Here is a 25659-nt window from a genome sequence, read left to right as displayed (position 1 = left end):
CACCATGGAATCCTGGTCCACACCAGCGAAACTGTGGCAGCGCCTACATCTAGACTACGCCGGTCCGTTGGATGGGAACTATTGTCTTATTCTGGTCGACTCGTGCACAAAATGGCTTGAAGTGGTACGAATCAAGGAGATTACCACCACAGCAACCTTGCGAATCCTTCGTAGCATCTTCGCGAGGTACGGTCAGCCGGAAACACTGGTTACTGACAATGGGACGCAGCTCACCAGTGACCGCTTCGAATCCTACTGCGACAAAAATGGTATCGTTCATCTGAAAACAGCGCCTTTTCATCCGCAATCAAATGGATTAGCTGAGAGGTTTGTCGACACGTTTAAACGTTCGCTTAAGAAAATCATCGCAGGAGGGGAAACCCTCGACGAAGCCATAGACACCTTTCTTCTGTGCTACAGAACCACACCCTGTCGCTGCGCATCTGGTGGGAATTTTCCCACTGACCTGATGTATGGACGACCTATCCGTACGTCCTTGAAGCTATTTCGTCCGCATGCACCGTACCACATAATGGTCTTGGGCTACTCGTCGCCAATCCGTTGCGCGTCTCGACACACGCAAGTCGGCTTCACCCTGGTCGAGTTATCTAGCACGTTGGGCCCCTCTATTTCTGGTGCCGGTGGGATTCTTGAAGAGAACGGATTTCACTGCACAATCGTCCGCCACCCTTGCGACGTGGGCAGCCCAACGTAATCTCCCAACTTTCGCCAGATGTACGATGTTAATCTCTCCAAGCAGCGCCTGTAATTCGTAATTCATACGCCCCCGCCACTCACCGGTTAACCAAGTCGTTGATAAATATTGGCAACAAGATTGGTCCCAGGTTACTACCTTGAGGCGCACCCGTTGATACAGTTCTCTGAGAGCTTTTGACACATTCCAGCGTTACGGGACACAATTAGCACCCATTTTTACTGTGTAAACTGCACCCTGTTTTACCAATTTTTTGACAAATACCTTGTCAAATAGTTGATTAACGAGGACATGATTTTTCACTTGAATATCAGGGATTTGATGAAATAGCAACTAGGGATGGTGTCGCGTAACGCTGGAATGTGTCTTTTACAGTCACCAATAAATACGAACTGAGTTGCGCTTCTAAGATAGCTTTATCCTCTTCTCTCACAGGCACCAAACCTTCCCATTATTTCCACATAATTCCAATAAAGTTCCTTTCCAGTGAGCCTAATACTCTTTAAAGGAAGGACAAGAACTCTTCTAATATGTTATTACAAACAATGATTAAAATTACGTGTAACATACAGACGGACATCTCAGGGATGGATGGAAAAACACCAGTGATGCGAAGTAGGTTGATGGGCTCGACCACGTGCTAGAAGTTGAAGGTACTTCAGGGACGGAAAAATCTTGAAATCATGCTTACTTGCCTAAAACTGTAGGCTGAGAGACCACCCCTGTTTCAACCCCGACCTCAGGACCGAGACGTCGTAGATGGCAGCAAGTAATATGGCTGTAGTCGTTCTTTTTAGTGATCACGAATGTCCGCTGAAGGTCACGGCAGGGTCAGAGTGAACAGGGGCTCTCTTAGTGCCCCATTGTGTGTGTCCTGGTTGAACTTCCACAGCTATCCCTTGGAACTGAACTTGTACCGTAACTAAACTATGATTTGAAATATCGATTCACATGTTGCGAGGCGTATTTGTATTGTACAACATACTTTGAATTTGTACTACGCATTGTAACTCCCGTAACGCTGATACCGGCAGTACAGGTCCATCAGATTCGCTGTATAAGTTGGTTGTTGGGTATAAACGAGTTTTTTGTAAATAGCCTTTAAACAACGGTTTTGTAGACGTTGAAGCGACATCATCTGTGCTTCGGTACAGTACTTCGGAACTATTTTCTATTAGATTGACGCTAGCACCAGACATAGATCGCGATGAGCGGAACATCATAAGCCTTGTTTTGTTTAGGTTGAGAGACAGAAGGCTTTCAACGAAGTATTGTTGTAGCAATGTCAAATCTTTTATTTCATCAGCGTTGCAACCAGGATCCAAAGGAAGGAACCGTTAGCAAACAAGCGCGGTTTCCCGTGTAGATTAGGGTTGGCAATATCCTTTATGCAGACTAGGAATAACAGCGGATCTAGATTGCTTCCTTGCGGAACACCGACTGTCAAATTGCAAAGACTACTCTTTATTCCGTTGATTTCAACATATTGAGTTCGGCCACTGAGGTAACTTTCCAAAAGCTGGTTGGCAATACCCCGGATTCCGTAATTGTCGAGCTTACGAAGCAGAATTTGGTGATCGATAGTGTCGAATGCTTTTCTTGAGATCAAGGAATGAAACGCCCATGAACTTCCCTATATCAATATATTTCGTTGTACAAAATCCACAGTCCTTTTTGCCAGCAGTTCCAAGATCTTGCTTGTGGCTGATAAGACAGAGATTGGTCAGTAGTTGCTCACATTTGTTTTCCTTCCAAACTTATGAATAGGAGGATGTTTTGAGGACATCTGCATAACGTTCAGTTTGTATACATTCATTGAATACGTCCTTAAGTAAAATTGAGAAATAGACGAAAAACGCGAAATCAAAACTGACATGAAAAAACAAAAAGCAAAGAATGAGTGTGACAGAATTGGAGGGAAAACGGGACACAAAAAAAAAGAAAAAAGTGGTAAAAAAAGAAAAAGGAAAAATGGAAGAGATGGAAATCGAGGCAGAAAGATCTTACAGAAAAAGATGACGAACTGAAGAGAAAAGGTAAAACAATTGGTGAAAAGACGGAAAAACCATAAAGAAAACGAGATATGAAATGAGGATAAACTGGATTGACTAAAAAGGAGACATAAGAGGTGAAAAATGGGGTAGATATAAGGAGGAAAAGAAAGACAGAAAATACGGAAGCAAGAAAATAGAGCAACGAGAACAGAAAAGACGAAAAATGGTTCAGAAAAAAATAAAGAAAAAAATAAAAACGGAAGACTAAAGGAAACAGCAAAGAAAAACAGAGGAATTGGACAGAGAAGGAGGAAAAGCAGGACATAATAAGAGGAAGCACGGAGCAGATTGAAACAAAAAACAGGATACTAAAGGAGTTGAAAAACGAAAAAAGATGAAAATTGAGACCGCAAAAGTCGAAACTGGAGAGAAAATGACAAAAAACAGACAGGTAAAGGAGGAAAAATTGAAGAATAAAGACAGAAAACGGAACAGAGGAATCAGCACTATAAAGGGAAAAAACGGTCTAGGAAAAGAAGACAAAAGGAACATGTAGTCTAGTAGGCGAAGCATGATACCGTTGCTATGAGTATGAAAAAAACAAATCACTATTTCAAGTAGTATTCAAGGGAAGAGTTGTTTTACATTATGTTTTCCGAAGACTACAGAACCGAAAAAGAGGAAATAGCGACAGGAAAAAGGAAAAACGAGACAATTGAAGGAAAACGAGACAAGAAAGGGAATACGGAACAGAGCACAAGAGAAATCAAAAGGGAAAAGAGAAACCTTATTGAGCAAACGAGCAACACAGAACACTCTTGCTTGGACCGAATTTCAACATCCAACACAGCACCAACGTACCGTACATTGGTGTGGTCTCGGAAATTGAGAAAAGTGTTAAACATAAAGAAAATGCGAATGAAATTAGAACGGAAGTAACAACAGCAATTGCCAACCACATTAACTACATGTTGCAACCAAGACACCATGAACACGAATGGATAGCGAAAGATATGGCAAAGAGCAAGAAGTTTTTAAAGGAAAATCCAAATCTCATAACGAAAGCGGATAAAAGGAACAAAACGGTTATCATTACCGCGGAAGAGTACCACGGTAAAATGTTGGAACTGCTGAGCGATAACATAACCTATCGAAAATTAAAAACAGACCCGTCGACTAAAATCCACAAATCTGTAAATGTATTTCTTGACCAATGGCTGGATAGAAAATATATTGATTTCCGAACCTACAAGAGCGTCAAAATGATGAGCTACAACATACCGCGCATCTACGGGTTACCAAAAATCCATGAACAAAATCGTCCGCTCAGACCAGTTGTCTCCACCATCGGATCCGTGACATATAACATAGCGAAATACCTTGCGAGCGTGATAGGGAAGATCGTAGGTCATAACGATTTCCACGTCCACAATAGCTTCCAGTTCGCAGAACAAGTCACCGGAGTGCAGATCACAGAGGAGGACGTTCTCTTCTCCTTAGACGTTACATCATTGTTCATAAGCATAGCAATCGATCACGCTATGCAGTGTTTGATTGAACGATGGTCAGAAATTACGAAACACACTGCCATCGACAAAGAAAGTTTTCTCGCCATCGTCAAATTGGTTTTAAAGTCAACCTTCTTTTCGTATAAAGGGGAAATTTTACAACAGACCTTTGGGATCCCTATGGGGTCACCTTTATCCCCGGCGATTGCAGAGATACACTTGAAATACTACTGATAGATCAAGCGATCGAGGCTGGTAAACGGCTAAATAATGCGTACCGTCGGTGCCTTGTGCACGTGTAGGCATAAAATAGACCCTACAGTGGTTCATAGCCTCTTATTCAGCAACTCCTATTCCCACCTCCTCGTGGTACCAGCCGGCATACGACCAATTTTGGTGGAGATCGGGTAACCAACCCCGGTGAAAGGCAAGGTCGTATGCTGACAGGAAAGAAGGGCTCTTTCGAGCTTCGGTGGCCCTCCGGCGAAACAGGGGGTTGGTGTAGCAGGTTTTGCAAGCCGTCACCACGAAAAATACTAAAGCACGGATCGAAGAACAAATATATTCTTACTGGAACAATCGGAATAGACCCACGCGACGAAAAAGGACTATGGATTGGAAACTCGGGACGTGGAACTGCCGATCTCTCAACTTCCAAGGGAGCAATCGAGTGCACTCCGACGTATTGAAGAACCGCAAGTTCGACGTCGTAGCGCTGCAGGAGGTGTGCTGGAAGAGCTCAACGGTACGTACGTTCAGAGATGGACATACCATCTACCAGAGCTGCGGCAACACACACGAGCTGGGTACAGCTTTCATAGTGATGGGCGAGATGCGGAAACGGGTGATTGGGTGGTGACCAATCAATCCTCGAATGTGCAGGTTGAGAATCAAGGGCCGATTCTTCAACATAAGCATCATCAACGTGCACAGCCCTCACCTCAGAAGTACCGATGACGACAAGGATGAATTCTACGCGCAGTTGGAGAGTGAATACGACCGCTGCCCAAAACATGATATCAAGATCGTCATCGGGGATTTCAATGCTCAGGTCGGCCAGGAGGAGGAATACAAACCGGTGATTGGAAGGTTCAGTGCACACCAGCGAACCAATGAAATGGGCCTAAGACTTATCGACTTTGCCGCCTCCAAGAATATGGCCGTACGTAGTACCTTTTTCCAGCACAGAATCCACCATAAGTACACCTGGAGGTCACCAAATCAGACAGAATCACAGATCGACCACGTTTTGATCGACAGTCGGTACTTCTCAGACATTATCGACGTCAGATCCTATCGAAGCGCCAACGTTGACTTGGACCACTACCTAGTGATGGTTAAGATGCGCCCAAGACTCTCCGTTGTGAACAACATTCGGTACCGACGCCAGCCTCGGTTAGATCTCGCGCGGCTGAAGCAGCCAGACGTCGCCGCAAACTACGCGCATTCACTCGAAGCTGCACTGCCGGAAGAGCACGAGCTGGACGAAGCCCCTCTCGTGGACTGTTGGAACACTATCAAAACAGCCATCAGCAGTGTAGCGGAGAGCTCCATCGGGCATGTGGCCCGGAATCAGCGGAACGATTGGTTTGACGATGAATGAAGGAGAGTGATGGATGCAGAGAACGCTGCGCGGGCGGCCAAGATGCGCAGTGCCACACGTCAGAACGTGGAAAGACACAAACAGTAGAAGATGCAGCGAAAGCAAATCTTTCGGGAAAAAAGCGCAACCTGGAAGAGCAGGAATATGCAGAGTTGGAGCGGCTGCATCGTTCTCAGGAAACGCGGAAGTTCTACCAGAAACTGAACGGATCCCGCAAAGGCTTTATGCCGCGAGCCGAAATGTGTCGGGATAAGACTGGCAGTATTCTGACGGACGATCGTGAGGTGACGGATAGGTAGAAGCAGCACTTCGACGAATACCTGAATGGCGCCCAGGCGGAAAACCATGGCGGCGGGGAAAGCGATTTCGACGGTGCAACAAACGGGGAAGAGGTGCCAACCCCAACGATAGACGAAGTTAAGGAGGCCATCATGCAGCTAAAGAACAACGAGTCAGCTGGAAAAGATGGCATCGGAGCGGAGCTTATTAAAATGGGACCAGAAAAGCTGGCCGTTTGTCTGCACCGACTAATTGTTAGAATTTGGGATACGGAACAGCTACCGGAGGAGTGGAAAGATGGGGTTATCTGCCCGATCTACAAAAAGGGCGACAAGTTGGACTGTGAGAACTATCGAGCGATCACCGTTCTCAATGCCGCTTATAAAGTGCTGTCCCAAATCATTTTCCGCCGTCTATCACCAATTGCGAATAGATTTGTGGGAACTTATCAAGCCGGCTTCGTCGAAGGTCGATCTACAACGGATCAAATATCTACACTGCAGCAAATTCTCCAAAAGGGCCGTGAATACAGAGTTCCCACGCATCATTTATTCGTTGACTTTAAAGCCGCATATGATACCATCGACCAGAAAGAGCTATGGAAAATCATGAACGAGAATAGCTTCCCCAGGAAGCTCATCAAACTGATTAAATCTACGATGGATGGTACACAGTGCTGTGTTCGGATTTCGGGTGGATTGTCAAGTTCATTCGAATCACACAGAGGGCTTCGTCAAGGTGATGGTCTTTCATGCCTGCCGTTCAACATAGTGCTACAAGGTGTTATGAACAGAGCGGATATCAACACGCGTGGCACGATATTCAACAAATCTAGTCAATTCGTCTGCTTTACCGATGACATGGATATTATCGGCAGAACATCTGTGGCGGTGGCTGAACAGTACACCAGACTAAAGCGCGATGCAGAAAAGATTGGGTTAAAGGTAAATACGTCTAAAATAAAGTACATGCTGGCCAGCGGTACTGAGGCCGAACAACACCGCTTGGGCAGTAGTATATTGATCGACGGCGATGAATTTGAGGTAGTCGATGAATTTGTCTACCTTGGCTCACTGGTAACGGCGGACAATGAGATTTGGAGGCGTATTATCAGCGGAAGTCGAGCTTACTGTGGACTTCACAAGCAATTGCAAGTCCCCGTACAAAGTGCACCCTGTACAAGACACTTATTAGACCGGTTGTTTTCTACGGGCATGGAACATGGACAATGCTCGAGGAGGACCTGCGAGTGCAAGGAGTTTTCGAACGACGAGTGTTAAGAACGATCTCCGGCGGCGTACAGGAGAACGGAGTATGGAGGCGGCGGAACCCAGTATCCAGAAGGTAGCTAAAGCTGGACGGATACGATGGGCAGGGCATGTTGCAAGAATGCCGGACAACTACCCTGCAAAGATGGTGTTCGGCTTAAATCCGGTGAGCACAAGACGACCAGGAGCGCAGCGAGCAAGATGGTTAGACCAGATGGAGCGAGATTTAGCAGAGAGTACTCGGTGTCCGAGGAACCCTCGCGGTAGCCCTCGACTGAGTTACATGGAAAAACTTTGTTCAACAGGCTTTGTCTTAGGACGGCAAGCCACCTAAGTAAGTAAGTAAAGTAATGGTCGTACCGCACCATATACATCATTCAATAATGATCGTATCGAATCAATTAGTTCATCTATGGTCGTACCGAACCATCTACTTCACACAACAATGATCGTACTGAATCATTTTCTACAACTTGTTCTGAATTCTAATTTTTTGTATTAGCTGCCGAACCACTTCATAAAACGACTGTACTACTTTCTGGCGTACTTCCCAAGCAAGGACATCAAAATGGTCTAGGTTTAGATCATCATAAAAAATCTTCCAACCAATCCAACGAAGCGAGAAGTCTGGTAAAACATAGGTTCATTATTTTCAATTTTTCAATAGTTCAACATCTAGAATCCATACTTTTCTTCATTTAGGCCAATTCTTAGGAGATTCTCCAATCGATTGGTGTAAGAATATTGAAAATCGTTCGGTAAACCACTAAGCTATTAGCATTCAAAACCTGACCACTTCGAGAAAATTTTTTTGGAATGACACCCTATACCAGCTACCTTCCTGAAAGACGTAGTCCTACGTCAAAAATGAAGCAGATTAAAACGAAAAACGGGATACAAGAGAAGTTATATAGCGAAAAAAGACGAAAACCGGGACAGCAAAAGTCGAAACGGGATACAAAATGACAAAACGAGACAGGTAGAAAGGAAAAACTGCAGAAACAAGTCGGAAAATGGAAGGGAAAAATCAGTACTTAGGAAAAAGACGAAAATGGTACAGGAAAAGAGGAAAAAGTGAGCAGGAAAAAGTAAAAACCAGAGAAAAGTTAGGGAAAACGAGACAAGAAAGGGAATACGGAACAGGATACAAGAGAAAGGGAATAGAAAAATTACAAAAACGGGAAAATGTGACAGAAAAAGACGAAAAGAAAAGTAGGGAAACTGGAAAAGAAAAAGGTAAAACGGAAAAGTAAAAGACGAAAGTGGAAGATAAAAAGGAAAACCGGAGAGGAAACGGCACCCAAAAACTGAATAAACGTAGGAACTACGGTAAAACGGGACAGAAAAAAAAGAAACACGAAAGAAGATAAAAAACGAGAAGGAAAGGAGATATAAAAGTTAGAAAAGACGAAAACTAGTAACAAGAAAAAGAAAAGAAGTGAAAATACCGAAAACGAAAATGAAAGTAACGAAGAAAAAAAAACAAAACTGAAAATAAGAGAGAATGGATGTGAAACGAAAAAAACGGAACTATGGGACAGAAAAAGGAAAACAAGAGAAAAACAGAAAAAGCGAAAAAAAGTGCAAAACCCAAGAAAACGCCACATAAAACTAAAAAACGGAACAAAAAGGATGGAAAAAGGAAATGAAAAAATGGGACTGAGAAAGAGAAAAGCACGGAACAAAAAAGAAGTAAAATATGTGAGAGAAAAATATGAAAAATGAAAATTCTAATTCTTATATAACTTCTTGTCCAATTTCGTGTTCAAATCTGGTTTAAAGAAGAATTTCAAATCAATATTGAGCCTTCTAGTTTCTAGTTTTTTAGTCTGACGTAGATTACCTCCGCCGACCCAAAGTTTCAAGTAGGTATTGATGTCAAAGTCGTCTTGCAAGGCTAATATTCACCTACAATAGCGATGTTGTAGAAGTCCCATCCCACGCCGCCTACAAGGTACTCTCCCAGATCCAGTTAGGCCGGTTGTCACCGATAGCACAAGGTTTCGCAGCGAATTATCAGGCGGGTTTTATAAGGGCTCGCGCAACTACGGATCAAATTTTTACTATCCGACAGATCTTGCAGAAATGTCGGGAGTACAACGTGCCCACGCATCGCATCTTTATTGATTTCATAGCAGCGTACGATACAGTCGATCGAGACAAGCTATGGCAGATAATGCACGAACACGGTTTTCCGGACAAACTGACGCGACTGATCAGAGCTACATTGGATCGAGTGATGTGTTTCGTACGCATCTCTGGGACACTATCTGGACGAGCGGGCATCAAAACGAGAGGCACGATTTTTACCAAGGGTAGCCAACTTCTAGGGTAGCCTCCCAGTTGGACTTGAGGTATGACGCAGGCCTTATAAGCCAGTCGTCGTATGTTCGAATCTCGACTGAGAGAGGCTGTTAGAGTCAATAGGATCGTAGCAACTGGCCCTGCAATTGTCCTGCACTCTAAGAGCTGGCTGCGAAGTCTGTCGTAAAAAAACAGAAGGTCAAGTTTCGATAACGGAATGTAGCACCTAGGCTTTGCTTTGCTTTTTGCCAACTTCTAGGCTTTGCAGATGACTTCGATATCATTGCTAGGAACTTTGCGACGACGGAGGCAATCTACGCCAGACTGAAAGTGGAGTCTGGGAGAATTGGGCTGAAAATAAATACGTCGAAGACCAAATACATGAAAGGAAGAGGCTCAAAGGAAACAAACGCGCGTCTCCCACGGACGTAACCGTTGACGGCGACGAACTAGAAGTGGTAGAGGAGTTCGTGTATTTGGGATCGGTGGTAACCGCGGACAACAACGCTAGTAAGGAGATCCAGCGGCGCATCCAAGTGGAAAATCGGGCCTACTTTGCCCTTCGTGAAACGCTACGATCAAGAAGCATACGCTGCAAGCTACGAAGCAAGCTAACAATGTACAAAACCCTTATTAGACCGGTAGTTCTTTATGGACTTGAAGCCGTGACGCTGCTCACGGAGCACATACGCACCCTTGCCATGTTTGAGCGGAAAGTGCGGACGATATTTGGCGGAGTACAAGCGGAGAGTGGTGGAGGCGTATGAATCACGAGCTACAGGCGCTGCTTGGGGAGACTCCCATCGTACATCTAGCGAAAGTTAGGAACGGCACCAGGAACAGGGGGGCCCAATGTGCACGATAGCTCGACCAGGTCGAAAGCGATTGAGACGACTAGGAAATTGGCGACGATGGGCCCAAGACCGAGTTGAATGGAGACGAGTGCTTGAAACAGCACGAGCCACCCCGGCTCTATGCTGAAGAAGAAGAAGAAGCGATGTTGAATAGTATACAGGACAGTCCACCTCTCCGATATCATAACTGACAATTTTCTTAGTACTGATTAAAAACTGTTTATCAAATAATTCAATACGCTAAATCATTGCGAAGATAACAACAAAGCAATGAAGGTAATCCACACGGACTGAGCTGTTTGCTACAGGAATAACATCAACAATATAAAATTCCAAACTCCCGGATATTTTCAAACCTACACATACAAGCCTCAGCTTATGTCATTCTTGTTAGTGACGAAACCGCAAATTACTCAGTGTTATGACAACTAAATCAGAAATTTTTCATAGTTTACTTTGATCACAGATTTTTAATTGTTCATCTTTTTTATTCCAGCTTGGGAACGGACAAAAGCTCCCTATTTGTTGCCATGTGCATACTAGTTATGCAACTCAAAACTGAAAAACGCATCGACATCTGCTCGGTGGTAAGAAAGCTTCGAGCACAACGTAGTTTAATGATTGAAACATATGTAAGTATGTTCCTTTTGAAACAATTTGAACCTAAATTAAAAGGTTCTCCTCTTTCTCAACAGGCACAATATGAGTTTCTGCATAGGGCTATTGTAAATTTCGCCGATTTATACAAAATCTCGTTAGGCATAGCTTCCGATTGTTGATAAGTTTCGACTGAAAGTGATAAACAACCAGCAACAGCCGCAGCAAACCAATAGCCACACATCATCAGCAGTAGAACAGAATGAAAACATAAACTAAAGAGACGTAAACCGTGTGATCCTAAATTATCAACATACCTATGTGGAGAACTGAAACTCAATCCTATCATAAAAAAACTATCAGACAAGCACTACACCTATACAACATACAAAACATCTTCTACACACAGATAATTTTGCTAGCGAATGCGGTCATTCACTCTCCGGGCAGGAGAGGGATGAGTGGCGGCACCAAACAGCAAGCGCCGCTTCCGTGCGCTTCGAGTATGCTTCAATTGTATATGTAATAATTTTTAGCTTCTTTTAAGTCAAAACCAGTTCTAGTGCATGAGTTATATTAGATCCCCGCGAACTAATAATGTAAGAAGACATTAAGCTAAACGAATCAATCGTCGGAAAGGACGCTGAGATTAGTCTATTCTAATAAAACCTAGTGAAGATGCAAGAGACGGAAGAGTAGGGTCCGCACGAGAGAGGGCAATCATTAAGGATGGAGAGATTTGTTATATTAAAGCATGACTAATTTTATAACATTTCACCACAACCGCAACAGCTATATTATTTTAGCCGGCACAGGAAATAAGATATACCTCTTCCCGACTTGTTTCGCTGACAATGTAACGAACAAATTGCCATGTTTAGCTGTAGAGAAACGGAACGTGAAACATGAACAAAACTACCGCATCATAACAAGTAAAATAGTTGATTTCATTATCGCAGAAAAAACGACAGTCACTACACACACACTACTATATAGGAAGTCGAAGCAGGTACTTTTTATACTACCGTAGGAAGTAGAGAAAGGAAAAAGCCGCGCATCCTCCGTAGCAGTTAGCAAAGGAAAACACAACAAGACTAAATAGCAGGACAAAAGACGAATAATGAAGAGAGCAAACCAACAGCAACAACAAAAGCGTGTGATCAAAATGTAGAAAGGCAGAAAAATAAGCAAAAAGGTGGCGAATGTTAGGAGCTATATAATAAAAATAATAATAATATTAATAATAATAAAATATACTAGTTATTTTTCATGTTGAAAAATGCAACCAGAGAGCAGAAAGCAGAGCCCAATCTCGAAAATGCAGAAAAAGGATGAGAGAAAATCGAGCGGACGCGCGAGCGAGCGAGCGAATGTGAGCAAAGAAGAGAAAGATGAGAAAAAAACGAAACAATATGACACTCGTAAACATAAGGCAGAAGATGCAAAATATACCTCTATCTGTGTGTAAAAGTCAATAACTATTAAGGTAATCTGTACCAGTATGATATTTCTATGAGTAACAACAAAATAAAACAAAACAAAATGAAACGAAACAAAGCAACAACAGATCAGCAACATCAACAGCAACAGCTTAACAGGAAGAACTATAATAGTGAACAACCGGACACCCGGACGCGGAGCCCGCATGATGGAAACATGGACAGTTTGTACTGATATGAAACGCTACAATTTACTGCACTAATACCTAATGTTTGTATTTACCAACAACAACAACAACAGAACTGCTGCTGCTGCGAGAAAGAGAGAGAGAGTTAAAAAAACTAGCAAACACTGCAGCATGACAGTTGATAAGTTATCAGAGAAAACTTGTGTATAAAACGAATCGGGATCGAACTTTCGACTTTTGTTGGCATTATTTTAAGGATGACGTTTCCGTGTTTCTAGCAATTTTAAAACTTTAAATTGATGATTACAGGCTGGTTCTACCTTTTATTGTTAAAAAAGGGTATTTTAGGTCCTGGACCTTAAAGTTGTCTCTGTACGACAAAATTACCTTGCTTTTCGGAAAATTTCATATTCAAATTTGGTGGACTAGCGATGAACTATATCTGAGAACGAATTTTTGTTATTTTGTTCTTGTTCAACAGTGAAATTTCTATTTTGATAGACAAGTTTATACCTTCGGCATAGGACACTGGAAAGAGCAAGAAAACGATTAATGGATAACGATTGGAAGCTCGGTACCCAAAGTGTCCAAACTACTACTTGTCTTAAACCGACACGAACTGACTTGCTTGCTCGAGAGCTACATCGACTAGATGTGGAAAACGCTGCCATTCGGTGTCTTAATATCGGTGAAAGCGAGCTCCGTACAGTAGACCCTATTGTAGTCCCTTCATTTAATACTACATCTACTCAGCGGTGTTAGAAAAGCGTAAGACGTGTTCGTGTTCGAAAACAGACACTGAGGAAGCCTGCAATTCGTAGGCGAAATACGTATGTGTCAAGAATAAAATATACATACCTGGTAGAATTAAATTGGATAGGTTTTCTTTTTATTTAATTTCTAGGTTTCGTATTCTACTAAGACGCTCCAAAAACTTCAGCCCAATTTCTGATTGGTTGAAACTGATATGCAACCGTTTGTTGAAAAATATGACACTGTAACGCTGTCAGTGTTGGTGAAACTTATTTTTAAAATTTATTTCCTGCAAAAGAGGCGGCCGCTTAACTTGGATGGGTGAGTCCTGTGCTGCTGTTTGGGGTAAAGCTCAAGCAGAGCTAAACAGTTTGAACCACCAGTAAAATCGGATACAACGTGGCAGAAGGTAAGTAACAACAAATTGTTCACTACTAATTTACCGAATATTTTGAATTTTTGTAGGTATGGTCAGACAAAAGGGCAAACGTTAAAAAATACTTTAGCACAACAGTAGAGAGATACGAGCCACAGGTGGTGGACCAAACACGTTACATTCGTTTTCCAGTTATGACGAAGCGATCATAGAGCTGTTGTTGTTGAATAGAACCGTGGACCATACAGATGCGCTAAGATCTAACAACTTTAGCCACACGCCACAAAAGTACAGGTGGCAACAGTGCAACAATAAGCAACAAGCAAGGAAAATGACGCAATAGATTCTAATACATCTTAGGAAAGAAACTGTAAGCAAAAGCCGAGTACCCATGGTAGACGAACGACTATGCGTAACTTCCAAAACGTTTTACTGGAGCAGCAAGCTGCCGAATTTCGTAAAATACGACTTTACATGTCAGATTGTTCACGCTACGCAGAAACTAAGCAGAAACTTGACAATGAACAATAACAATGAAAAATGTGATTCAGTCAGCGAATAAATTTTAATCTATGTCTAATTGTCAATTTAATATCAATCCCAAAAAATATTTCACCAAATTAACATAATAACATCTTTTCGGAAGCTTGTCACTCGCTCCAAATGCAGCGTGCGACAGGACGTCGCAGTACCGTAGTACCGCTGCCTTGGAATGGTTATTACCCCCCAGACAGGAATAAATGCAACAATCAATTTTGCCCGTATGTACCTCAGCACACAAACAGCACAACAGAACCCATATCGAAGCTGCAAACAATGCCGCCTAATTCGTAAGCACGATCAGGTCGATCAGTATTCTCGGAGAAGATATAAATGGGCTCTCGAAATGGGTCAAAAATCAAAACATCGCATTCGATCACAGCACCAGTGATCTCCTTAACGATATCACCCTTGCATACTCTTATCAGCACCGTTATCTCATCGCAACCGATCGAACAGGCTGATCCCATTACAGACGGCTTTACCAGGATCATTATTCAAGTGAACGTTCGAGCGATAAGATTACTAAATTCGCTAATTGTACACACGCTGGCCATCATGGCTACTTGAGCAAATTGATCAAAATTGAAGGTGGTGTTTCCAGTGCAGTGAGGCTGGCAATCAGGTCCTGGCTGGCTCTGCTGGCTGGCCGGTCTGAGTGAAGTAGTGTTTTTACCAAGGTTTGTGCCTCACTCCCAGTGATAAGCTAGTTGGTTAATAAGTATTCTTGCCACCAATAGCATATGACACTCAGCTGCACGGGATTTCTCTTAGGCTCGTCGGTAAGACGAGCGAGTATGGTGATGGAATAGTTAGCCATCGAGACAAATGATATCGGTAAGAGATTGTTAATCAAGTGATGTACTATCTGCAAGTGGTGCTAAGAATGCCCTTTTCGATCCCATTCAGGCCTTTTATCCTTCGGCACAAATACAATTTGTTGGTGACGATGGCACGTCGGCCATGCGGCACAGAAAGCCTGCCTTCATCGAGTGCAGTTGCGGAAGGAGCCGACGTCGGCTGCAGCAGAGATGCAGTTCTGGAGCCAATGCCGGGAAATACATTGGGGAACACTGACATACACCCAACATAGTAACAGCTAAATAGATTAGTTCTTAGTAGATTAGTAGAAGTGGCCTTGAGGGGGGATAATATACGAAATAACATATAGTTAGCCGCTCTTCTTTTTATGTGAAATTGATGCATTTCTTTTATACCACTGGGTGATTTCGTGAGACTTTTGTCGTAGTACTTTTGCGCTGAACCGCGAACCTGTCTGTAGACCGTCGAGGATGGGCCAAAATCTCCACTTCGTTATCATCTAATGAATTTTTGTCTCATGCTCGCGGGAGCATCCCTCCCCGTGTAACAAGCTTTCATCGAGAAAAATCAATTTAAATCCGAAAAGAATAACGCACGGTGATTAAATAAGACCAGATACAACTGAACCCACTGTAGGGAAGGTAAACGCATCCATGTTGCCACTGTATATTGCCCACCGTGTGTGAACCCTCGAAGTAATAAGCGCGTCCTACGTACAGAACCAATCAATAATTGCATTCAGTGGAATTTATCCACCGGCAGTCGAATGCCACGCCAACTCCTTGGGGCAAAGTACTTCTACACTGGTATAAAAATATCGCCCTTGTATCGAAGCTATCGTTAATTTTGATCACTAAAAATAACGTACTTAAACTTTATATTTCAAGTGCCAGTAGTACGCAATTGTGAAACTGAATTGTTATTTATGCAACTTTTTACTAATTAAATGCAATAACAAAAGCACAACTTATAAATAATCGTTTGTTATCGATATCAACTGCACATGCGTTATAAACGAATAAAACGTATGGTTACGTTTTATTTCAATAATACGCATATTCGCAGTGAGTCAGGTAAAATAGTAGACAGTTTTAACCTGCGCTTCAAACTGAATGCTGTCAGTTTAACCGACATGCAATCTCGGTTAATTTATGAACACTGACAGCACTTCGATTAAAACTGAGTGCTAATCGACCAGGTTAATTTATGAATTCGCTATTACAAAAATTGCGCAACCTTCACTCATTCCCCTTCCATGTTCGGCAGATAAGAACATGCTGTGCTTGTTCATACTCATTTCGTAGCGAGTTTAGAAAGAAATGCTGTTGTAGATAAACAGTGTTCTCATCAGCAGGACTGCCACGACAATGTTCGCAAAGAATCTCAAATGTTCAATCTGAATCGACTTAAATGCATCGCTAATAGGGTTATTAGGCATCTCACTTCACGAATCAATTTATTTTTTCACTTCACTCTACGTGGAATCGAGAATAGGCCAAAAAAGTGACTTGAATCTGAATGTGGAATTGTAATTTTTTCACCGTAGAGTGGAGACCAGTAATAATCGCCGATAGAAAACGATGCCGAAACGCGTCGAAAAAAGAACAAAAAATAACGAAAACACAGCAAATAGGTGACAAAAAAAGAAGAGGTGGCGAAAAGATGATGAAAAAGTGCTGACAAGTACGCGAAAAGCTGATGAAAATAACAGACGACAAAAATACGATGAAAGGACGGCGCAAAACGCCAGAGAAATGACAGCCAAATAGCGACAAGAAATGCCGTTACAGATTATAATTGAGAACAAAAAGATGCAATTAAGGGGAAACCGAAAGTGGCTCAAAGATGGCTGGATAAATGGCTACCATTCGAAGCATATATTGTTTTGCGCCTTAAAAATGCATCTGTATTGGAAGAGCACGCTTTCGCCACGTAATCAGTGCTTCCAGCGCTGTTATAATGTCCTAAAACTTGTAATTCAATTTATCGATCTGCTATGTCTCAATAAACGCTCAGCAAAACATAATTGCTAAAGGAAAATAAATTTAACTGAACATATCGATCATTACGTATTCATAAAAGCGACCAATGTGTAATTTGGAATTAGTTAATAGATATTTGGTTACGCACATATTTCGTTGAACTAGCGATTTCGGAAAAAGCAGCAACACAATATCAAACTTTCGTCACATCAATAAGCTTTTAAAGAGCTTTCAACTTCCGCCGCATCGATGAGCTTAGAGTGAAATAAACAAACAAAACGCAAATGCAGGAATCAAAAACGCAATCCGATGCAAGCGGATTAATTAAACATCCTAGTGATCCTACGCATTATTCAGTTGCTGCTGTTAATTTTGATTGAATCGGAATGCCTTGATAAAGAAAACACCCTTTTTTGGGATGTTTGTAGTCAGTGCGGTTGGCTGCGGATCAGCTGTTTATGTTTGCAAGCTCCGCTATTTGACATATATTACCAATACTAATGCAATATTCAAATAAACGTTTAGGTTTTTAACGAACACATGAGATGTACAGTACAGTGTTTGTCGCACTAACACAATAACGTTAGCCACTTTCGGTTCCGCCTTAAAAGCTACCAAGAACATAAAATAACAATAAATCGCTGGAAATCGACAAAAACTCAGTGTAGGGTTGCCAGAAAGCCAGATATTGAAACACGAAGAAAAATAAAAGATGAAAGACGGTTTGGTGCCGAAACCCGGGACAATCCCGGTAAACTTTATAATGTCGAACCCGCGTGAAATCGTACGTCCCAGTGCCGTGCGAATAATGCGCCATTGCTATACAAATAACTATTGTGTCCATTGTGAGCAAGAAAAACTTGGTTTCGTGTAAGCTTTATAAGCACGTGGAAATACCATCGTTCAGATTTCTAGATCGTGTCTCGAATCTAGGAGTAAAGTGAAGTTTTGTGAAAATTCTGCCGATTGTACCGGTACGCACTAGACCGTGTTTAAATCGTTAAACCGAAACTATATGCGGAAGGTGATATCTATTGGATGTGCTAAATCATTTGCTGCTGCTGCTGTTGCTGTCGTCGAGAAATCATCCAGGCCTATTACTACTACAGATCGTGCTGGAACCATTGTCATCGTCAGTGGCGACTCGTCCGCATGTTCAACCTGTTCATAGGACAGACAACAAAATTCAGCCCGACGATATTGTTTTCATCGCTCGTTCATGATTTCGTTTGCACCGACGCATATGCAATACGAATTTAGTTTAGTTACGAAGCTGATGAGCAAACCGTTCAACACGACGTTTGAACGTTGCTTTAGAGATCTCAATGCACAAGCATACCAACACATTATTCCTGGTTTTGATTCATGAATCTTAATTTAATACTAAATTAGCACCAGGAACAACGTGTTGGTACGAAGGAGATAAAAAGAGAATGTGAAACAATGAGCAAAACGACGTTTGAATGGTGCTTTAGAGATTAACACCAGGAACAATGTGTTGGTACGAAGGAGATTTGAAAATAGAGCGCGGTTGGCATGCATTATTCGCAAAATTTTCTCATTAACTCGTTTTTCTTTAGCATTGAACAACTTACGCATATTGCTTGTGGTGCGTGTCGTGTGGGCTTGTGCGTGCATCATAGTAAGGTGGTTATTCTTGAATCTGGTTCAATAGGTAAATTGAACGAAAAGTTTTCGGTTCGTACAGTGTAGGTAGTTGAAATTCAGAGACGAATTTGCTGGTAAAGTAAACCGTCGTATTCCGTTGTTATTTAAATAATAGGAGTATCCACGTAACGTAACGAGTATTGCGTATTTACACTGCCGCTACTCGCATAACAGTTCCATCTCCATAGAAACCAGAACTGCAATGCGAATTGCGCCAGTATATACACGAAATACACCGTTTACGCAACATACTAAGCGCTACGTTGAACAGGTATTCTAAACCCCCACGAGTCGCCACTGGTCATCGTACAGGCCAAAATCACCTGTGTACCAGATTCGTGCTGCATCACTGCCGGCTTTACGTGATTCTTCGAGCCGGGATTAGTTTTCTATTATAGCTACTAATACACCGTAGCAGTGTTGCCACATATTCATCTGTACAGGAAGGTAAAAAAATCTTTTTTATCTGTACTTTTGCTTTCAAAAATCTGTACCACTAAGTTTATTTGTTACATAGGAAAACCTGGTTTGTTTGCCTTAAAAAATACATAAATCGCAAATTACTGATTTCTATGACGATATTTGTACATATTCTTGCAAAACTTAAACACAGACACGTTTTGTTTTGTTTGCATCCATGTCAAGAGGTGCTCCTCTATTGATTTCGAGTAACAAAACTGAAAGAAAAAAATGAGTTTTTGGCACCCAAAAAATCTGTACTTTATGACAAAAATCTGTAATCTGTACCTTACAGAATCTGTACCAAAAAAATCGGATAAATCTGTACTTTCCAGAAAAATCTGTGTATGTGGCAACACTGCACCGTAGCTTGAGTTGAGGTTAAGTACGGCGAGACCAGGTGAGTGATCTTTTGTTATGAATAGTTTCACGAGAGGCCTCAGGACGAGGCAGTAAAAGGCAAGGCAACTTAAGCAGCCTAATGCTAAACGTATCAGCATTCTTGGAACTGCTCAACTTATTGAGGAATTCAATGAAAATTATGATCCATCCCGAAAAATCTGGAAAAATTAGATCACCTTTGGGAAGAATTTGAGCTCTTTGAAACAGAACTCGATGTGTTGCGCACTGATGAGACCGAGTTCAATCAAGGGCGTGCAGAATTTCAAACAATGTATTATCAGTTGAAAGGTTCGTTATCGGCCAAACTGCCGGTAGCTCCTGCAGTGCCCTCGCCTGTTCCCAAACCTGTGCCGGTACCACAACCTTCGCCTACGGCTGCTGGTGTGCGTCTTCCGGAATTAAAAATCCCTGAATTCGATGGGAAACCAGAAGATTGGTCGGCTTTCAACGATTTGTTCCGATCAATGATTCACGACAATGCTATGCTTTCGGACATATAAAAATTACATTATCTTCGAGCTTCTCTCAAAGGTGACGCTGCTCGAATTGTTTGCCCGCTGCCGATATCAGCCGAAAGTTATGCGGTAGCTTGTAAGATGATCCATGATCGTTACGAAGATACTAATCTTTTTATCAAGCAGCACATCGCTGCACTTTTTTCTAGCGCGCCCATGCAATCTGCATCTACAAGTGAGCTTTCAGATCTTGCAGATGAATTTGAAAAGCACGTCAAAATATTAGATACTCTCGAAACGAAAGAACAACACTGGGATTCAGTTTTAGTAGAATTACTATTCCGTCGAATGGATAAAGACACGCAAGCTTTGTGGGAAACCCATCGTTTCAAAGAAGAAAGACCTTAGTACGATAAAGATCACGAAGACAATCGCACGTATCAAATTCGTTCGCTGTGTCAATTCACATCCCCTTCTCGATCCACTTAACCGACCAGTTTCGGCAAAGAACAAACATAAATTTGGTACAACCCTGTCTTCAGTGATAAATTTGCGAATTCTGGCAACGCTGATTGTCATCGGTGATGCAAATGCGCATTATCATGATCGTAATACGATCATCGTATTAGTCAAAAGTTACACTACTTGCACCTTCTGTGTACTTTTTGGGTGGAAATTGTTCTTGTTACTTGACTAATATGATTGTACTACCTACATATAACTAAAGAGAAACAAAGCCATTTATCTAATTTTCACCCCCCCCCCCCCCCCCCCCTTTTTAGGTCCTGTACCCCCCTTCTTACTCTCAACCACTTGTACAACTGTTGCCGGTGTTAATCTGTTTATTTGAAATTAATTCATCTGACAATGATGGCGTCTTAATGAATAAAGCTACACTAAATTATAGTGACTTAATTCTACTTTTGAAACAGTCGGTTCGTCAAACTCGATTGTTGAAGAAGTCGTAAATGCACGGATGCATGCTGAGACCGGTTCATGGTATCCAAACACCGTTCGATGGAAAATTGGTTGTAATAACGTTGTATTCCGAAGAGATCTACCTGGTATGCGAAAATTCAACACTGATCGGAGAACAGTTTGAGGGCATCAATTTCACTATTAATCAATTTCGCAATAAACAGTGACTGCCGTCGTCGTTCTAGAGTATCTAAGCCCAAAAGCCGGTATCTATGAGTATACGGTGGCAAGCAATTAGGATCTCGCCAAGGCAAATTTTTAGCGCTAAACGAATAAACTTGGTAACTTGGTAACTTGGTAAGGATGCCTTACGATACACGCATTTTCAAAAATTGGACGAACGAGAGCACAGTACAGCGACTTCCAACAATGTGGGTTCGAAAAATCCTTCGCTATCCTGACGACAAAACCTAACTGTCGTAATGCTTTCGATATGATTGTTGAACATTGTAAGTTGAACAAAATTTTTAGTCAACCACAATTCCTAAATCCATCACTTTTGTAACTCTAGTAAGAGTAACGCCGTCAATGTTATAGTCGAACAAAATTGGATGTGCCTTGCGATGGAACGTGCCCACTTGACATTTTTCCACTCTGATAATTTGTTTCGTTGACACCAATCAGCAAATGGTATTAGCGAGTTATGTAAGCACCAGCAATCTTCCAGTGTGTGTACTACTACGTACAACTTCAGATCATCTGCATAAACTAGTTTGAGACTTCCATTCAGAGTCAGAGCAGGATCGTTAAAAACTAAAATAAGCAACAGTGGTCCCAGATTGCTACTCTGAGGGACTCCAGAATTATTTGTAAAAGGTCGTGATATATGATATATTATTTAAAATATGTAACCAAAAGGTCACAAGCTTTTACGTCACTTTTTTTGCTAACGTGAGAACTGACGACACTATTAACACGGAGCACAACACGTATCGTTCTTACAAACACAAAAGATTGCATTCCTGATATCCTGAACAATAAAGCTACGTTAATATTCTATATACCATCTTCTATTGATATTGTACCGATGCAGCTTGTAACAGGTCCGCCTTTTCGCTACCCGACTAATAAGCGGGTGGCTTAAGCGCCACTCTCCGAAGGAGAGACCACCCACCGAGACTAACGGTTGCCCAGCCTGAGACCCTCGCAGGGAGAGGTTCACTTTATCCCGAGTTCGGGAAGGGAAGCGAGTTGGCAGACTTAAACACGTGACGCTATACTCCGTATGGCTACGTCACAAAACTTTACCTACGATACAGACCTGGCACTTAAGAACAGCAGCGTTCGAATTCGCAGAGACAGACAAATGAACGGAGAATTCTCATCACTGGCCGAGTCCAGTTTTCCACCTAGAAGTGACCGCAAAATGATTGGAGAGAGTCCTTGGCTGATTTCGGAGTCAGCCGCCCCAGTAGAATATACGCAAAAACCAAAAGGAAACGAAAAACCGAACACATGAAGAAAATCCCTTTCAACCCGACTGCATGGATATTCGTCGCATGAACTTAAATGCTCGTTTCTATCGTACTACGGCAGTATATTCTCGGCGTTAACAATATCAGTTGATACACTATTGGCATTTTGTGTTTCCACATATCATTTGCTCGATCGATTTACTTTTTCCACTTGCCTAGGCGCAGGGATGATTCGATCACTTTGACTCAATTTTGATTCATTTGACAGTACCGTCTCAGCCGAGCCAAATATGACAATATTATGTATGGGACATTTGTAGAACTAATTCTAATCTACAATTTTTCTGTACAAAGTTTTGCAATATCGCTTGTAGTTACGGTGCTACAACGCTAGTAACTCATTAGTGACTAAATGAACGTTCATTTAGTCACTAATAAGATACTAGCATTGTAGCGCCGTAACTACAAAAGATACAGCAAAACTTTATTCAGCAAAATTATAGATAATAACCTGTTATACAAATGTCCCATACATAACTTTGTCATATTTGGCCCCGTAAAGACGGTACTGTCAAATGAATCAAAATTGAGTCAAAGTGATCGAAACATCCCTGCCTAGGCCTAATCATTTCTATCTTCTAATCTTTCCCATTCATTCCCTACTCGCTAGCGGTGTGTGCAAGAAAAAACAGAACGTACGTTCACTGTGCGGGGTGGTGGGTTGCTATCAACCGGCTGCTGTTGGTTTGGTTAGGGTCTCGACCCTATTCCAGTCACATGCGCATGTACAATAGAAATATAAAAGTACTCACTCAATACCCGGGGTTTACATGAGGTTTACCGTCGCTGCTTAGTGGTCCATGAGGTTTCTAACAAAATGGCTGGGCCGCCATCACTATCCTGGGCAATACGCGATCTATCTGATCCGCGCCACGCGGATCCCGAAATTCACTCCTGCTGCTAACGACGCACGGCGTGCGAAATTGGCTGCTTTCTACTCGACGCTAGTTGTTTGCTGTGTGTTGGATGTTGCCGATTGATGTTCGGCCAGCCTATCCCGTACAGGGCGCAAAGTTGATGACGCTACCCTCGTCCGGCGTTGTAGCGGGCCGGGAAAACTTGAAGCTGACGGTGGGGCCAGGAGCAGTCGATGACAATGTTGCAGGGTGCCGATGATGTGTTCCGTGGCGAATCTATCATCCGAAATTTAAAAGAAAACCACACGCAATTTTACGCACACCGCCTTTTGGCAAAAATAGGTGCCCTACCTCTCGCAGCACACTTGCAGGCACGAACTGCGGTCGCACACGGGTAGCACTTTTAAACAGAGGAACGTTCTATCACTGCCTATCTATGGGAAAGGGAAAAACTGCTTATCTGGCTAGAAAAAAAGATATCTTCATGCGTTTCACTACCTTTGCTTTCAAATCACGTCGCGAGTTAAATTTACGGACAACTCCTGCCTCTTCCACAGGTCAGATCATAGTGAAAGATCAGGACAAGGTGATCCTCAGATAACCGTCCTTGATCGAAACCTGCCTAACGAAATTCTTTATCGCTGTGTTCGAAAGTACGAAGTTGCATTTTCGGTTAAAGTAATCTTCTTCTAGCGCACGGCTTGCATCTTGTCAACCCGACCAACCCCCCAAGGTTAGAGAGCAAAGTGAAACACTCTCCCGACTGCGGGCGGGTCATCAGCCTTTATCGACAGGTCAACCTCCTCGATCGAGTTAGCGATGATAGGCAAATTAGGCAACGTAAGCGAGCGTCTGGGATATCGTTCTGATAGCAGCACGTATGCAAATTTGATTTGATTTTGTGAGTCGGCGCGCGGTACCGCCGACCACAGATTTTTATTGAAAATTTACTTAGAAAAGTAACGATATGAAAAATGAACTAATATCTAAATTTACAAATAATACTAATAATACTACTGATGGGATGTTGGCGATTATTAAATTAATTCTAATAACTTTGTACATGTGAGTTCGTTACAAGCTCCGAGTCTGAAACCGATTGAATTCATTAAAATGATACAATTTACTGAAAACACAGGACCTAGAATGTGTCGGAGCAGTCAATTTGGCTATAACCACAAACTAGTTTGTGCTATAACTCTCTCAATATACTAATATATGTTTTTAAGAATAGGTTAAAACTGTATGAATTATAGCCAGGTGGTGGTCCAAATTGTGTTCTTCACCTTCCAGGAGCAGCCTAATGCGCGATGTTAGAATTAACGCCAACTAACAACTTATTTTCCAGTATGGCAGCAAAAAAAACTACACACAACTTCAGCTGGACTGAATCGCCATTGGTCACTCTATAGAAACTTTCCCTAATACATACCACTGACCACTGCCTACTGCGATGGCCATTCTCTTTCGTTTCTTTTTTCGCTCAACTTTGCTACATGTTGAAAGTGCCAACAGAGAGATTAACCAATCATTTTGTTTTTTTCTTTATGATTTTAAGTGTAAATTGAAGATGATCGAAATAAAAACTAATGTATTCTACAGATATTGGTGTTATTGGTAAGGTTATATTCCTAGACTGACCAGAACATACGCCGATAAAACAACTTGCGCATCATTTTTTTTTCTTGTTCAGTCGTTATCATTGCGTTCTGATGGAGGGCGGAGCTTACGCTTCGTCAGGTTTGGCTATTTTCTTTCAATGTATTTATTCGTGTTTCATTCTCCCCTACACACAGCACAAGCAGCGAGGCGTGGGTTGTCCCGCGTGTGACGGACAGCTCGCTTATGATGTGAACTGGTACAGGCATAGCTCGATTTATAGTACGGAAGGATAATTTGCGGTTGAGACAATTGGTTGGTTGTCTCAATTTAACGCATTTACGTAGTTTTACATAGTTATCACGGAAAAATTTTACGACAATCGCTAGACAAATCGAGCTCACTATAAACGACTAAACTCATGTAAATAACGTACGTGTACGTCATCGTCAAAAATCTATTTAATATTTTTGTTTTCGGCATACTTTATGAAAATACAGCATTTGAGAAATTAAATCGATACATTTATTAATACTTATTGATA

The 25659-nt window shown here is 42.0% G+C and overlaps 1 protein-coding gene across 1 annotated transcript in view; it reads left to right on the top strand.

Annotated features, from left to right (window-relative positions):
• LOC128742085 (tyrosine-protein phosphatase 69D) overlaps nt 1–12988 on the top strand; it is a 41811-nt gene extending 28823 nt beyond the window's left edge. The window contains exons 11-12 of the mRNA XM_053838296.1: nt 11022–11157; nt 11221–12988. Of these exons, the coding sequence (XP_053694271.1) occupies nt 11022–11157; nt 11221–11304 (220 nt within the window). The 3' untranslated portion in view covers nt 11305–12988. The remainder of the gene's footprint in view (nt 1–11021; nt 11158–11220) is intronic.
• The last annotated feature ends 12671 nt before the right edge of the window (nt 12989–25659 follow it).

Source organism: Sabethes cyaneus, chromosome 3 (genome assembly GCF_943734655.1).
Source record: "Sabethes cyaneus chromosome 3, idSabCyanKW18_F2, whole genome shotgun sequence".
NCBI classification, from domain to species: Eukaryota; Metazoa; Arthropoda; class Insecta; order Diptera; family Culicidae; genus Sabethes; species Sabethes cyaneus.
This window is presented reverse-complemented; position numbering and strand designations above follow the sequence as displayed.